This window comes from Hirundo rustica, chromosome 9 (assembly GCF_015227805.2).
Source record: "Hirundo rustica isolate bHirRus1 chromosome 9, bHirRus1.pri.v3, whole genome shotgun sequence".
Taxonomy (NCBI): Eukaryota; Metazoa; Chordata; class Aves; order Passeriformes; family Hirundinidae; genus Hirundo; species Hirundo rustica.
Genome location: NC_053458.1, coordinates 22,038,112 through 22,055,031, shown reverse-complemented (window position 1 = coordinate 22,055,031; position 16,920 = coordinate 22,038,112). Strand labels below are relative to the sequence as shown.

General features: G+C 40.1%; 1 protein-coding gene across 2 annotated transcripts in view; it reads left to right on the top strand.

Moving 5' to 3' along the window:
• The window catches only part of PTPRC (protein tyrosine phosphatase receptor type C), a 59,912-nt gene that overhangs the window by 21,217 nt on the left and 21,775 nt on the right, over positions 1 to 16,920 (top strand). The window contains exons 1-4 of one of the 2 annotated variants that reach the window (XM_040073513.2): positions 10,227 to 10,355; positions 13,348 to 13,374; positions 16,180 to 16,212; positions 16,430 to 16,657. In XM_040073513.2, the coding sequence (XP_039929447.1) occupies positions 13,362 to 13,374; positions 16,180 to 16,212; positions 16,430 to 16,657 (274 nt within the window). In that variant the 5' untranslated portion in view covers positions 10,227 to 10,355; positions 13,348 to 13,361. Of the gene's footprint in view, positions 1 to 10,226; positions 10,356 to 13,347; positions 13,375 to 16,179; positions 16,213 to 16,429; positions 16,658 to 16,920 lie in introns of those variants that run through there. The other variant, XM_040073512.2, reaches the window with a different exon arrangement.

Genomic DNA, 16,920 nt, shown 5'->3' with positions numbered 1-16,920 from the left:
CAGCACCTGCCCCAACTCTCTCTCTGAGCCCGTTCATGTGTCAGCCACGCGTCATGAGTGTCAGCATTAATGCAGAGCCTGGGAAGGAACAGAGGCAGACATTTTGTCAAACCTGCTACTGCAGACCAAGCACATGTAGCAAGGGTTTTCATTACTTTAAGGTGTTAAAATAATTCATCTGCCCCTTCCTGCTGAGGTGGTGGATTGCAGTGAGTTTTTACCTGCTTTATGTGATGTCTCTATATCTCTGCCAAAGCAAAACTTTGACCTGACTAATGCATAAACACCAACATTGACTGTCAGCTTTGTCCCCTAAGGTCTGAAGGTAGAAACAAGATGATGAAAACCCTCCCATGGTTAAACCACTCAAATCTAAACTGAAGGTGATTTAAGCTGAAAAGAGTTAGACCATGTGGCTGACTGACTGTGATGACTCATAGCCAAAAAGGACACGAATCCATGGTACAGCAAAGCCAGGCAGAGAGGCCCCTGAACAAGCAGTAACACGACTGGCGGAAGCAGGACTTTTACAACCGCATCCAGGAGTGTAGTGCCAAAAGCTCATTAACTTTGATGAGGTCAAAGATGACTTTCATTAGCAGCTGCCAGTAACTTAAAACTGAAAGACAAAACAAGCTTGGCAGTTGAGCCATTTTAGCACTGTGCACCTTTGCACAAGTAAAAGCACTTGCACTCCTGGCTGGAGGGCCAGTGTTATGGCAAGAGGCCATTCCTCATGTAATGTAGACCAATGCCGTGGTCAAATAGATTGCAATGGTTCTAATTAGAAGTTCCTCATGATACCAAGTGCCATGGGATCCTACTGAGCCGTCGGCCACTCATCTCTCCAGAGCCAGCTCCTCTGCTACTGCCAGTTCCCCAGTCACTCATGGTGTGGGATTGAGCAGAGGGGATCTCAGCTCAGTGCAGGAGATGTTGTGGACCTCAGTGCCATTTCTTGCTTTCATTGGACAATTCTTTTAATAAGTTCCATTTCCATTCATCAGAGAATCCTGTCTCTTTTGGGTAGCTGTCTGTCCCCACACATGTGCCAAAAATGAATTGACAGCCTTTAATTCAATTCTCTTTTACACCATCTGCTGTGGCCCTGGAGGACTGGTTGTTCATACCCTAACAGAAAGACATTATATCACATACACAGGGTTCCATTCCCTGATCATTGTGTTCCTTATTTTTTTTTTAAGTTTAAAGGTCTTTGTAAAGCTTTCTTTTGACCCAGTCAACCTTAAAAACAGCCTAACATATCTTTCATTGCTCTATTTCAGACTGCTTTATGCTGTTGGCTCTGCAGATGATGTTGGTCTGTCCTAAATTTCTTGGTTATGAAAATGTATATAAAGAACATATTTTACATCCAAAAGAAAAGAAAGATCACATTGTGTTAACAATGCAGATTTTGGGGGGTTTGCAGCAGATGAGCAGAGCATCTATCATGCATCCTTGACCGTGGAATTTCCTACAAAAGTGTCTTATGTGGCAAAATGGAAATCCAGAAGCTAGAGTTTTATGTTTTTATAGATTTTTTCAAAGTTTCTGCTCATGAACATATTCTTAATAATCCCGCCTGAAATGCTGCAGTCTCTGTCTTTCTCAGTTGCCTTGCTAATGTTAGGCACCATAAAAAATGGTCTTTCATAATTTTAATATGAATTAAACTGCCTGGAAAGTTTCAGTTTCAGCATCAAGTATTATGAAAACTGAAAAAAATGACAAAGAGTTTGGGTGTGAGTGCTGTAGATTTTACAGGGCTTTGATCATAGTTCAGTTTACACTCTGGTGCAGAGCATCCCATGGGAAGTCCAGGTGATCCCACACTTGAGTTGGTCTCCATGCACCAGATGGAGGTACAGAGAGGGCTCATGTGCTTTCCTGAGCCAGCAGAGCTGAGTGCTGAATTAAGCACTGTCAGTGCCCACTTCCTGCTTGTGTGTGTTGCTGGAGGGTTATTAAGAGATCTGTTACATGCCAGACTCTAGAAGTCTTGATTCACATGATCTTTCTTCAAACTAGGATTTTTCAACCTATACTTGATTCCTACTGAAGTAAATGACAAATAACAAATTTCTTCTTTGAACACCTACCAGAAGGTTTTGTCTTTTTTAGCTTGTTTGTATTATCAGTTTTGTGGGTCGTACATATGAAATGCAAAATAATAGGTGCTGAATAATATCTTCAAGTGCCCAAGTCTACACAACTGAAAGAAACCCCTTATATATTTCTGTATTAAAAATGAAAGAGCAGTAAATTTTACCAGTTCATGTGGCCCTACATTCACCAGTATTTCAACCCAATACTATAAAAGTATAGACTTAGCCATTTGCACATACTTGTGTCTTTCTGCTTCGGCTTTTTCATCTGTCATCACAGTGTGCGCACTAAACTGCTCCATCTATGGGGATGTATGTATACAAATTGATACTTGTGTAACAAATCAAATTGGGTTTCTGACCTCCCACTTCCGAGTGGGAGTTCTTGTTATTGTCATGAGATGTGTAATGCTGCTATTTACGCATTTCTTATTATTCGACATAAGAAATATTTTCAGTTCTGTGGAATTTCCTGGCTTGTGCATAGCTGTGCCTATATAAATAGTGTAAAATTATTTGGAGCATGAAATTGGATGTTCTATTAACTTTGGCCTGAGGGCTTTCCCTGGGTCCCTATACATTGAAAGTTCCATACTATTCTTTTCCTAAATAAATTCTTGTCCTCGCATCCTTATATAGTATCTTTGATTTTTCTTTTCTTTCCCAGGCTACTCATTTAATACTTTGAAAATAAAAAAAAATATAATAAAAAAGAGGAAACTTGAAATGCTAATGAAAATTGCTTGCCACAGGCAAAGGATGTGAGCCCAGACTATTTATGTTCTTTTTGCCTTGAATTATTTAAAGAGATACTGAAATCAGTCTTATTCAAATCCTGAGGAACATGAGCTTTAGATTTTTGCTGGAATATGGGGCACCACATTCCCTGTGAGCAGAGTGGAGTCCTTCCGTTCTAAGCCCTTATTTTTATTTCCTGAAACATTCAGCATACAGTCCTTTAGAAAAGGATGATCAGCACAGGATTTTAAGCAAAATTTGGTGAACTGTTTTTACCTCTCTTTGCTTGTGATTATCAGGCGGTTCATTAAAGTTGGATCTCACATCTCCTGTTTGTTATAATGAAAACAGCAAATTGAGAAAGAAGAAAAAAAAAAGAACACATTTAAAATGCAGTGAAAGGCCCAGCGCTGGGTACTAAAATTACTGATCTGATTTCAAGAGAAAAACAAAGAAAGAGAGGGGATCAAGGAAATCACTTTCACTTAACGTTTTTATTGAATTCCAGAGGAGTTGTGTGGGCTCTGCTCTCTTCTGAAATCCGTTCATCATTGCTTCTGACGTGACATGAAGTAAGGGCCCCTTCCTGACCTGCTCAGCTGCTCAGCTCCCCTGAAGGGACAGAGCCCAGGTTTTGCAATACAGATTTTGAGATAGTCAGAGGCTTTGTAAAGTGTGTGCATGGCTTTCTGGGGAGCTCGAGTTCAAGGAGTTTCTCTCTTTGCAGCCTGTTCCTGTTTATGCAATCAGACGGACGTGAACATATTTTTTATGGCGCTTTCAGATCCCTTGTCTGTGAACTTCATAATTTTATATTAATTTCTAATTGCAATATGCCACTATCTCCGCTTTGTGTGGTATGTTAAGAGAGGCACGGACATAAAGGGTACTTCCAACCACTCATGCAGTTAAATGAGTAAAAAGAAATTCCTGGGTAGGACTTGGTCACGGTTCCAATTTTCCTCCTTCTAGCTGAAGACAAGATGGATTTCAGGTCACACATCAAATATGGGACATTTTGATAAATTTAAATAGTGTAAGTTCTGCTTTTCACAGAATTGCAGAATTAACTAGGCTGGACAAGACCTTTGAGATCATCGAGTCCAACCTATGATGTAACAAACACCACCTTGTCCACTGGACCATGGAATTAAGTACCATATCCAGCCTTTTCTTAAACACCTCCAGGAAAATTATAAAAATGAATGATAAATTTTAACAGGCAGTTTTCTGGAAGAAAATTATGTGCATCATGGAATTATTTACTTTTCAAATTATTTTTGCTGGTAGAATCTGACCCTCACGTGGTGCTTCCTATCAACATTTTGTGTGAATAGATTACTGTGTTTTAAATTGCCCCCTAACAATTATGCAGGTGATTTAGCTGTTGGTCAGTGAATAGTGGCTGTCAGAGTATTTTATGAGCAGTATAAATGTTATTCAGTAGCGTATTTGATGAAGGATATTCAGTAAATTTGGCCTGACTGTCTGGAGGAAAAAGAAAAAGTGAAGATAGCCTAGTAAAATCACTGTCCCTTGAAACAAGGAGAGTTTGCTGGCTGCATCTGGCAGCCCCGGGAGGGTGAGGAAGCTCCCCAGCAGGCAGAGTTGGTATGGGAACGGTTCTCCGCTGAGCTGCATGATTTTTTTTCCCTCTGTACTCTCTATCCTTTCAAGAAAGAGAAGCTAGTTGTCTGTCAGCCACTGCTGGTTAGGATCTTCTCTTCATGCTGGAAGAAATCTGGGTCATAGGAGATGACTGAGACTAGCAGGATAGTTTAGAGCATTGCTGCTTGGAGATGTGAGGCTGGGACTTCAGCTCATGCAGCACGCGGACTGCTGAGGGTCCTGTTAAGCTTGGAGCAAGAAGTCACAGAAATACAAATGACAGATCACTGGAAAAGGAAATTTTTGTGCCACGTCTTTATTCTGATTTGTGAGTCTTTCAAAGGCTGAGGCTGTTCAGGCAGAGTAACTGGGCACAATAAAACCCAGCATTGACTGGAGGTACTGGCAATGCCTGTTGCATTCTCTGCTGTGGAATAAAGCAGCTAGTTTTCTTTAGACCTGAACTGTACAATCGTCAAATAATTCAATTAAAATGTAGTGTTTAATTTTGTGAGTAGATAAAGGCTGATCCTCACTCAGATCTTCACTCTGACTCCAATGAATTTGAACCACGGGCATTTCTGAAGTATCAGAAACGTGCTTTTCACAGCACTGTCTGAAAAGTGTGATTTTTGCAGCAGCATTGAATTACCTTGGTGAAGGGAAAAACTCTGGGAATGGTGCAGTTACAGCTGTACATTCATCTGTGTCACTAGGCCGGAGGTACTCCGTGACTGCAGCTTTGGGGGCTCTGGATTCTTTCTGTCCCCCCTGCTGCTGCTGACGAGCACGCCACTCAAGTGCTGTCAGTGCTGCAACACCTTTGCAGCAGTTATTCAGTGTTGCTCTGTGGTGGGCTGCTGCTCTTTCATTTGTCACACTCTGATCCTGCTGGCTTGAGTCCGCTTGCCCTGCCCTCAGCCCTTGGCCAAGGTGAAGCCATGGCACTCCTGTGGTACATTTATATATCTTTTCTCAGTAAAAAATCTTCAGTGCATAGCAATCCAACAAATGGGTTGGTAGGGTGTTTAACATAGCCTAAAGAAAAATATTATTATGAAAAGGAATAACTCATAGGCAGATGTGATTTATTGAAAGAAATGTTCTTTTTGAATATCACTGGCTGAATCTTTTTGAAAATCACTGATTAGAGTCCTCACTGACATAATGCTCCCAGTAAGTACAGAGCTATTGATCCAAGGGTTCCATGCTAATAGAACTCTGGGAAACAAGATATTTCTGATTTCAACAGGCTTTATGTTATCAGTGGCTAAAATGCTGATCTTAGAATCACAGATTCACAGAAAGACTTGGGTTGGACTAGACCTTAAACATCATTTACTTGCAGCCTTCCCTACTCTTCATATGGTACTAAACTGTTTATGTTTTGAAGCTTGAGCTAATTAAAGACAGTTTAGTGAAGCATTTCCAAGCTGATTTTGGCTTTTAGAGCAAAGGACCCATTTTCTATTGCTGGCAAAATTACATAAAAAGTTATATGCAGTCAGGAAGATCTACAAAATCTGATAATGCTTTAATCTTGAAGGAACACAAAGATATCTGTCTCTTAGAAGCAGAGAAGCGAGTCAGGTATTTAAATAAGCCATGGTCCAATGAAAGGCCTGAAGTGAAGAAGTTTGCCCCTGCCTCACCCTCTCACCAACAGTCAGTTCATCAGTTCTCAGCTGTAGCCTTTTTCTGATCAAAACTCTTGAGAACTGAGCTGCCTTCTGCTGTTCTCCTCAGCTCCCTGTGACCAGCAGAGTCGGCAATTGCAAAAACCCCAGGAGCAGGAATTGAGAGGATGATATAATAGGTGTAAGTTCTTTCTTCCTTCTGCTTGACATAAACAATATCCATTCAGCAAATCCAGAACCATCCTGTCAGTGCCATTGAGCAGAGCAATATGGAGCAAGTGGTTCTCTTCAAGGTAGATGTGGGAAAGGAAGATCAAGGAAGGTACAGAAGGGCTGGAAATGTCATGACTGAAGTTGGAGGGACTGGCCCTGGGGAGCAGCACTGGAACAACATGAATCTGGCTCAAGACTTTTTGTGCAGAAATACATAAAGGGCAAAGCAAATATTAACACAGATTTTTTTTTTTTGCATGTAGCACAAAATTGCCAAACCAATATCACAGCCAATCAGTCTTTCATTCCTCATGGATAGGTGTTTCTTAATGACTGTGGAGAATACTCAGCATTTCACAGCTGAAGGATCTGTTACATCAGGGTTTGATATTCTCCTCTCTTGCAGACAGTTCACATGGTGGCAAGGACTCCCTGCAAAGCAGTCTGGACTTCATCCCAAAGATTGCCACCCCTCACTGTATCATATTAATGAACCTGTACGACTGAAAATAATTACAAATGCAAATGTGATGAAAAGGAGTTTAACAGGGACATTTTATGAGTGCACTAGAGAAGTGGTTTAGCACTAAGATAAGTCTGATTGCTTGGGCATGTGGGTGCTATGGTAACTCCGTTTGCATTTGGAAGCACTTAAGCTCAAAACCACAGTATGCTGCACCCTCTTCCTTTTGAGCAGGGCTCTGAAGAAGAAAGGCAGAAGTAAACAGCATGAGAGAAACCACAGAGCAGCAAAGGCATCGTTAGCTGTAGCTGTACAAGCAGGTTACTGCAAAACCATCCCATGAAGACTGAAAATGTCATTTAAAGTATGGTACGATTGATAGAAATCCCCTCCTTCTGACTGCTAACACACAATATTCCTGGGTATTTATTTTAGGTTTGCAGGAACTGTGTTGGCAAAAAGCATTTGATTTGCTGCTCCTGGTTTTTGTTCTGCTTCAGGATTGTGGTTTTGAGAAATTCTACATAACACTGGTAACAAGTATTACTTCCATTAAATCAATGTTTCTTCAGGGGAATTTCTCCTTTGCTCTGTGTTTTTATTTTCTTCTGGAAGAATTAAACTGGTCAGAAATATTCAACATATATTGTAACATTGTGTTTCTCTTTGTATCTGTCAGTTATAAATTCTTAATTCCATCCCTTTCTTCTGGTTGCTTCCCTTATACTTGATTGCTGGCTAATTTGAATTTTTTGCCTTCTCTGTAGGTGATCAATGCTCATAGTTGATGCTGAACTTGAGGAGGATAGGGATAACTCCAGCTTTGGGAGGCGGACAGCAAGGAGAGGGATCTAGAACAAGCTTTAATTTTCACTGAAAGCGAACACCACATCCTGTCACGTTAGCCGTAGTTACCCGAGCACTCATTCCTGAGCTGTGCTCTGCAGGAAGGCCACGCCTTCCCCACTGCAAGTCAGGTCTCAGCACTGGCAGGTGCTTGGGAACAAAAAAGCCTTTGGCTCTCAGATAATGCTTTAACCAAAGGTTAACGGTGCAGGAAAGAGTGCCAGGATCAAACTCTTGGCAGTGATGCACTGTGTGAAGGATTTCCTATGGGAGGCAATTATTAATGAATTTGTACAAAAAGAAATATATTGAGAAATCAGATGGAAACTATTTTAATTATTGTTCTGAAAAGTCGGTATCGATACTAAATCCAGATGTCAAAAGCAAACAATTGGCATTTCTCAATCAGAACATTTTAGAATTTCTGTTAAATTAAAATTTACAGTTTCAACATTTTATCCCTAATTTCTGGTGAATATAACTATTGTAAATATTGCCTGTGGAAAAGAAATTATAATGTTTATTTATTCCTAATTCCTATGATTGCTATAGGGCTATAGGACTTTTATCAATTAGACAATGAATAACTTAGAAGTGATTTGATGGCTTCATCTTCAATGACCACAAGAGTAGGTTTTCATTTTAGGATCCTCAGAAATGTCTCTGTCACCTGAGAAAATTCTGTACTGTAAACTCAAATGAGTAGTTTACTTTTTAACTCAGAGAATGAAAAAATTCACATATTTTTAATATGAACTCTCTATGGCATTCTTTTATTCGATTTTCAAAAAGCAGCAGTTTGTCCAGAAACTGGAAACTTTCTTAAGTTTTTTCTGCCCCAGAGTTAGTGATAAAGAATAAAGTGTAACCCTGTAATCTCTGATTATGAAAGCACTTAAGCACATGTGACCCCCACCTATAAAATTTGAGGGGTCCTTTGTGGTATAGAATTACTCAGATTTTTAAGTGTTTGCTGGGCTATTCTTAGTATGCCCACATTTGTTTATAAAGTAGCAATGGATTCCTTTGTTTTGTGTTTTCAGCAAAAGTAACAGTACCATCTCTGGTCTTGATGCTCATTTACTTTAAGGTCTCTTTAGCTGGTTCTGGCAGCACAAGGGAGCCTTAAAGTAGGTGTGAATTACATCCTATCCCACTTGAAGTTTAAAAATAAATCAAAAGGTGGCTGGCAGCATTTTGTAAGGCTCCTTGCCTTACTCACCCTTCACCTCCCACCAGGAACCGTTCTCTTTTTTTTTGCAATTTAATGTTGGCTTGCAGGGGAGCTGCAATGTCTGTGCTGTTTGCTAGGAGACCCCCTCAAAGAGCTTTACTCCATCTGAAGTAGTAGACCACATCCTGTTGCTTTCTGTGCAGATGTGAAGAGCCCTGACCCTGCTGAAGCAGTGCCGTTCAGCTGTGAAAAGAGGGAAAGCAGGATCTGGACCTACGTTAGTTGCTTGGTGTAAAATGCTGTCTGGTGGGGGTTGCTGGGGTCTGTCCAATATACTAAAGGCTGGAGAGATCCTGGGAAAAGGGCAGCAGCTCTGCAGAATCACTAAGCATTTTTCCTGGCAGCAAAACCTGGCCGCCAACTGTTTTACAGACACGAGGCTGAGAGGAAGGATTACTTCCTCTGCCCCCTCCAGCTCTGGCAAAGACACGAGGAGTACAGCTGGATGTGAAGAGCCAGCTGGTGTGGTACCACGCTAGATAAAACACCAAATGCACTATTAGCGGAAGAGGCATCCTCCTTCCCACATTGCTCCGTGCTGTGAGTATGGAGGAGTGCAGTCCTGCTGCAATCCTGCGCTCAGAGCAGACAGCCTGGGCTGCCGCCGTGCAGGCGTAGCCTCCTGGCCAGTCCAGCAGGAAATACAAAACCAGCTCCATTTTACTCACTGTGCAAATTAAGCAGCAGAATGGAATTAAAAGGCATGTTCCTTGTCATCAGCTAATGCATTTCTGCCCCTATAAATATGATAACATTTTTAGGCTCTTAATGCTGATTCAACAGGATCTCCATCTTATCAGCTGTAGTTTGTGTTATTAATAGCACATGCACACAGGAAATGTGTGCTGTCACTTCCTGCTGCTCGAGAAGATCACACCCTAGACTTCCTTGAAACACATTTTTATCTTTTAACATATTATACATCCCGGTTGTCTTCCGTTGAGTTGTTTGGTCCTGTCAAGTGAAAACATTTTCCTAGAACAGCAAAAAGCTGTCTCCATATACAACTGCACTTCTTACACAGGTGCAACCACTCTGCACAGTGAGTGCAGAGTCAGTACTGCAGAGGCAATGCAGCAGCTCCTGTACCTCCACATGTGACCCAGACAGCCTGCTGTCCTAGGGGTTTGAGAGGCTGGCTTTTTTTTTTTGGTGGTCTGGATTCTTTCACAATTTTTTCATTTGTTCTTGTTGAACATTGAAAGTACTTCATAACACAGTACTCCCATGTTTCGCTCACAGGGCCAGTACATCTTTGGGCTTTCAGGAGGAAGAGTGGTCAACTCATTTGTTTCAGGTGTATTTTGTTGGCAGCCTGTCATTCCATCTCAAACCTTTCTTTGAAGCAGCAGCTGCATTCCGTCTGCCAACTGGTAGGAAAGAGAATGAAAGCAATTAGCCAGGCTCCCATCTGCCCGTGAGATGAGCTGCTGGTTATATCGTTTTCCAGGGCATGTGATTAAGGCCATATCAACTCAAACATTTCTGAGGAGTTTGAAATCTTTTGGGTAAGTCAGCAGGAACCAACTGGTAGCCAAATCAAGAGAAGGGAGAGAGAAACTTAACTTACTGCAATAGAAGGAACTTTTTCTATGCTCTAATTCTTCCACTTGGGTTATTTGATCTTATCCTTGTTATCCTACACATATCATCTCAAGAATGTCTTATGGATGGATCCAGTTTAAGGTTTGAGAAAAATTTTGGGGTAGTTTTCATTTAAACTCAGACCAAATTGCTTAGTTGGGCAATCATCAAGCCTTCATACTGCACAGCATGCATTTGGGGGATTGGACATCCTCCTTACATTTTAAAGATATTTTTGGATTTCAGCTTTCAAGTTTCTAGAGTTATGTTTTAGAATATAATCATGAGCAGACAGTTTTGTCTTGGAGGTTAACTTGGTTAGCCTCAGGTTAGCTCAGACATTTGTTAGTGCTGGGACATTTTGTGGAAAATAAATTAATAGTAGCAATATACCTATTAATCTCAGAGTAACAGAGTCTGGTGTGTTGAGATACTTCCTGATTTTCCTTCATTTTACTCAGTATCTCTCAAATAGGTTTCATGGGGAAATGTATTTGCTTTTCTTTTTGAGAGGATTTTTTAGTGTTCTGGTGCCACCTATTGAATTCTTTTCAGCTGCATCCTATTCCATTGCTATAATAAAGCATACCAGGGAATAGAGTCGCAGGAGACCCTAGAAGGGCATAAAACTGCCATGAAGTTCTGCTAAAATGACAGTTCTTAGGTTTTTTTTTTTGGGGGGGGGGGAAGGGCAATCTCGGACTATTATTTACCATAATGTTTTAAGACACAGCTCTGAGCAAGGCAGTGGACCAGGTGATCTCTTGAGGTCTCTTCTAACCTGGAGTTGTATGATTATGTGTAGTGTTCAGCATCTCTCACTGAGAGTGAGCAATAAACTCTAAGCTACCAGCATTATTCCTAACTTTACAAAGGGGAGTGTGGGGAAAATTATTTTCACAGGAATCTTAAGGAAGTGAATGAGGCAACCAGAAACACAACAGTGACAAGATTATGATCCCCCTTATCTCTTATTATCTCACTCTATTTGGAAGGGACAATCTCGATGTATGTATTTTTGTCTCTATTGTGTCTGCATCAAAGATCAGTAAATAGCTTGAAAAGTATTTCTGAACGTTTCACTAATCTGAGCAGAGTTTAATTTATGGATTTTTTCTGCAACTTCTTTTATTTTGTTCTTGGAAAAGTTTCTAAGTGAAAGTTAATCTGTGTCGATGCTCATGGGAAGTTAATATTTGGTTTGAGGTATTTTTTATGTGCTAAACCGAAGTAAGATTTGGGAAAGGAGGGGGAATAATTGATTCTTCAGCTAATAAGACATTTGAAAAAATGAAAAAATCACATTATGGAATTTAGAATGACTACCTTCCAGCTTTCAAACACTGAATTGAAAACCATGAAAATGCACTGAAAATTTATTGCTTATGGCAAATATGAATGGATATGAATGTTAGCTTTTACAGCGTTCCTTGGCAGTTTAATGCATACAGTTATAGATCGTGCATTTTTTGTAAAGATTGCATACAGGACGTTTCAGATGCTGAAGGTTCATTGATAGTTCAAAAGATCACCTATATTTTTGTTTATCTGTAACTTCTCTTAGGTTAGGAAGCTTCATGTGCTAAGGTTCTATAGCTTTGAAAAGAATGCATGGTCTGTGTTTCAATGAAGATATATAGATCTACATGAATTAACCTGTTAATATAGTGGTTTCTACACCCATGTTATTCAATCTGTTGTCAGTCTGCTACATTTTAGAGATTATATTCTTACAGTTAAGAGCCATGTTATTTTGACAGTTTTGTGTGATTTCAGCTGAACCTCATAGATCCATATCCTCATCTCATGGACCAGATTTTAGGCAACAGCCTTCCCCATTTCTGTAAGAAATAAATGCTGCATTGCTGTTTTTAGCCAAACTTCATTTGACTTCTGTTGATACTTTTTCTTTAAGGTATCAGGCTACTGTCTTCTTCCAAACTGTAATTTGTAGTAAGAGATCTTACATAATGTACAGTCCACAACAAATTCAGTTGCTCACTAGAAAAGTATTTGCAAGACTTTAGCTTTTGTGTACATTCAAATTCATATCATGGCTTAGACACACCATGACAGTTCCAAGCACCAAGAAATTCTCACTCCCTGCAGGTGAATTGCCATCACTGGTTGTATGTTTTTAATGGCTGTTGTCAGCCTTCTGAACTGTCCATATGGGGTGCAGAATCCATGGTGGCCGCTGAACAGCCAACACATGTGCTGTTGCTTGTCAGGTCAATAAAATTTCTGGAGTCCCAGGATATCTGCTTCTGTTGATCTTTTGCGTCAGAGATGAGGGAGCTGGGTTTGAGGCTGACCCGTGAGCAGGATACTTATGTATCCCTCACAAGTATTGCAGTTTCTCACATAAACCTGGCTTTTTGCTTTGAGGATTGAAGGAGTTTATTTTTTATTTTCAAAAGAGTAAAGCAGTTGTGATGTGCCATGTAGGGAAGCTGAGGTAACAGAGAGATTATAAAGAGGGAAGTACTGTCTGAAAAACACATGGCATAAAAAGATAAATATATTCCAAGAAACAAACGTGGTGGTAAAGATCTAGTAGAAAAAGTGCAAAAGAAGGAGGAAGGAAGAGCCAAACAGGTGGATGGAATTTTATTGGATGGGGCCCTGAGCAGCCTGATATATTGGGTGGCATCCCTGCCCATGCGGGGGTGTTTGAACTAGATGATCTTTCAGATCCTCTCTAACCCAGACTATTCTGTGATTCTGTGATTTTTGACTGTATACTTGATATTTTGGGGTCTGGTTGTGGCTATGTCTACTAAATGTAACTTAAAAATGTGTAATTTCCTGGGGAAAGCTCACCTGGTCTTTGGGAGGAAGGAATGTGTCTTTTAATATTTTTGGCAAATTCCTTGAAAGTTTAAGTTACACTTTTTCTTTCTTTCTCTTTTTCAGGGCAGGAGACAACAATGACCACACCTGGTAAGAAACAATTTACATGGCAGAACTGCATTCATTTTTTTTTTTTTTTTCCCTCCTGACAATTTTTTCTTTATTTTTCTCACACACAGTGACCTCACAGAGTGTATAATGCTTTTTCATTCACCCAACAAAAAGAAATATGCTGTCTTAATAGGCAGGAATATCAGACAAGTCTGGGTTTGAGTAATGTATTTAGGTATATTTTAAAACACCGCATTTAGTATGAAAGGCACAATCATAACCAAAAAAGAATATACTCACTGCTTTTTTATCTGACACCTGTTGATCCCCTGCACTTTAAATGTTTGCTGTGCCTTTGCTTCGTTGAAATCTCCCAGCGTGTCAGTATGAGAGTGCTCCATCCCTGGCGTTGTGGCCCGCTCTGCGGCTCGTGGCGCACGTTGATGAAGCATTACCGACCCTGCTGTCCCTCTCACCGCAGGTACCCCCCTTGCAAACAGCACGCACTTCTCCACGCACACCGAGCCCAGCCCTGGCACGGCACAGAGCAGCCCAGCACGCACCAGCACCGCTGCTGCCCTCACTGCACGCACTCCCTCTGCCTCCGGGAACGCTGCAGAAGGTTCGCCATCCTCCTTTAGAAGCCACGCTCTGCCCTCAAAACTCTAGGGGAAAACGAAGTCATTCAGCACCAGGGTAGCCTTTTTCAGCTCGTGTTCAGCGAACTGAAGAGGTGTCTTGGGCACAGCGGCGCTGCCGGGATTACGTGCGGGATCTGGTATAGGAGGGCCAGGTCCCGCAGTCGCCACAGTAGCATCAAAATGCCAGCTGCTGCCAACAAGGCTGTCCCCAAAGCAAGAGCAATAGGAATGAGCCTAAAGGAGAATATAGGAACCTGTCAGTGGCTTATGAAGAGGGAGATAAATAATGAGATATTGTAAAAAATATAGTGAGCAGGATACGTGACCTGGCAAACGAGCAGTACTTAGAGTTGTTTGTGAAACGGCACAAGCATTATTCGTAATTGTGCTTTACTGTAAGAATATAGCAAAATGTTCTGGTTTTTCCCAGTTCACAAATTGTAACATTATTTTTATTTTGACTTCATCTGGAATTATGACTAAATGACCAAAAAAATTGTAATTGTACATCACAAAATTGATTTGTGAGTGGTATACTCCTAAAAATTTGTCTCCTATTTGAATACTCATTTCTTTGTTTATTTTCTACATTAGCATGATTTTTCTTTCAGCAGTCTTCTCTAAATTACAAAAGTCCCCTAAGAAAAAAAAAAACAAAACCCACAAAACCAGAGAAGTTCTGTAGTGTAAGACATTTCTGACAATAGAGCCATGTGAAAAAATGAATTTCACTTTTTAATGCTGATATGTTGTTTATTTTCTTACAGATGATTACAATTCAACATCCTTGCACAACACCTCTTCAGACAGCATGCCAGCAAGCACTGGGATCATCCCCACTCTCAGCTCCACTCACACAATAGGTGACAAACTTGCACACAGTTACCACAGTTCTGATACATCAGGCACAGAAAATGGGTTTGAATCAGGCAATTCATGTAGAATATATCAAACCTAAGCATACAAATTAGGCATACAACTGCATTAAACTTGAGTGTTTTTAGGAACCTTACTGTTTTATGAATAATATTAAAGATACCAGATTTGTTACCGGTCAAGCAAGTGCAAAATCGAAATTATTTCCACACATTGGCACATAGTAGGAGGGTAAATCTGTCAATTATTGTGTCAGTACTCCTCTTGTTATCACAGAAATCTGTCCAAGCAGCAAAAAGGTGTGAATACATCCAAGATCTGTGTGACTCTCTGTCTTCTGGTGTCTTCCCTTTGGTTTCATACAGCAGTAATACTTTCTTGGGATCTAGTAGTCCAAGCACTTACAGTGATTTTAGTTGCCATTGGGCTGTAAGGAATTACTCAGGTCAGTAAAATATATGTATGTGCTTGTGCAAAGTACATCCAGGAGCTGGACACCTTCCATCTATTTGAACTGTCCTTTGTGGAGCTGTAGGCTGCTGTCTGCTCTTTGACAAACTGATCTTAGCTTTTACTTGTGGGTGTTCCGCCCCTAACAATCTTGGTAACTCTCCAGTGGTCCCTTAGGGCCACTGTCCAGTCAGGTGACTCCCAGCCTGGTGGCAGGCAAATCTAGGGCCTACATTCTATGAAAAAAATTAGATATCAGTGTGTTTTAGTGACACCTTTACCTTGGGATATATTAAGTAACTGTTTTCAGGATAAGTTCTTCGCTCAAGCTTCTGTACAGAAAATACCATCAGAAATTTGTTATGGGTATCCCAGTGTAAAAGTAGTCATTAAACGATCTGTACTGTTGTATAAATCTCTTTCCAAAAGCTAGAATGGCAGTGCAAAAAGCAAGTAAATTTTGTTTCTTTGGTGACATTTTATGCTGCTCAGTTACCCATTCCACAGCATATAAATCCTGGAAAACTGCTGTAGTTTATTTATACTGCTATGAGAATGTGTGCTTTTGTAATATTTGTGTGTAACTTTGTACTCAGATATGTTACTAATAACCAGTTTGATTTCTAGTTCATTGATGTCATTGGAAAATTGTGAGAGGCGCATGATCCCTAAAATAACTAGTTAAAGAACGGAGTTATGTGTAGCTGGTGTTTTCTTTCCTCTTTCTAATGAGAGAGGAGTGCTAAATATATTTATTTGTATTGAATATATTGAACCAAGAGTCTGGGGCAGTGCTGGTCACCCTTCTCCAATTTTCTGTGGAAAAAATACCCAACTTGTTAAAGACAGACCTTCATATTGTTTTCTTTTCTTATAGAAACTACCACAGTGATACCTGAAGCAAATTGTGGTAAGAACCAAACCCCTTAATCTCCTTCATTCTTGAAATGTGACCAAATTGTAAACTCAAATACAGAAAATTGGTACAGCTGATAAAGCAGTAAAAAAGTAAAACTGATCAATTAGAATCTTGGGTTATTTTATAAAATGTCTTCCAGTTCTGGAAAAGTCAGATTAAAGTTATTTAATGATTCTGGTCTGTTCACCTCCGTTGTCTTTTCTTTTAGGTATTATTGATGAGATAAAAGATTGTGAGAACAAGTCTGAAATGGCGGAAGTTTTACTGAAAATACCCACAAAAGACAGAGAATATTTTATTTTGGGGGGTGGCACAAAGATCACTGTGAGTTCCAGCAACCGTTCAGTAGAGCTTCCAAAATGCCAGATATACACTGTTGAAGTTAAAAATGGCAGGTGTTCAGATGGTACTTCTTCTTATTTTCCTGTTCCAGCTGGTAGGTGTAAAAGGGTTTTAGTAGTTTCTTTTTTCTTTTTTTTACTTTTTACATGCAGTAATTCAGCTTCTGTAGGATTCTTTGTCTATTCTTGTCACTTTTCAGAGAATCAGACAGAAAGTCTTCATATTTTGTCCATGGTTTGCAAGCTATTTTAAAGTTGTACATTAAAACTTCTCAGTATTTTCTTAAAGAATAATGTAAACAAACCATAGCTTTTCCATTCTAAAGAAAAAGAAAACTTACTGGCCATATGCAGTGTG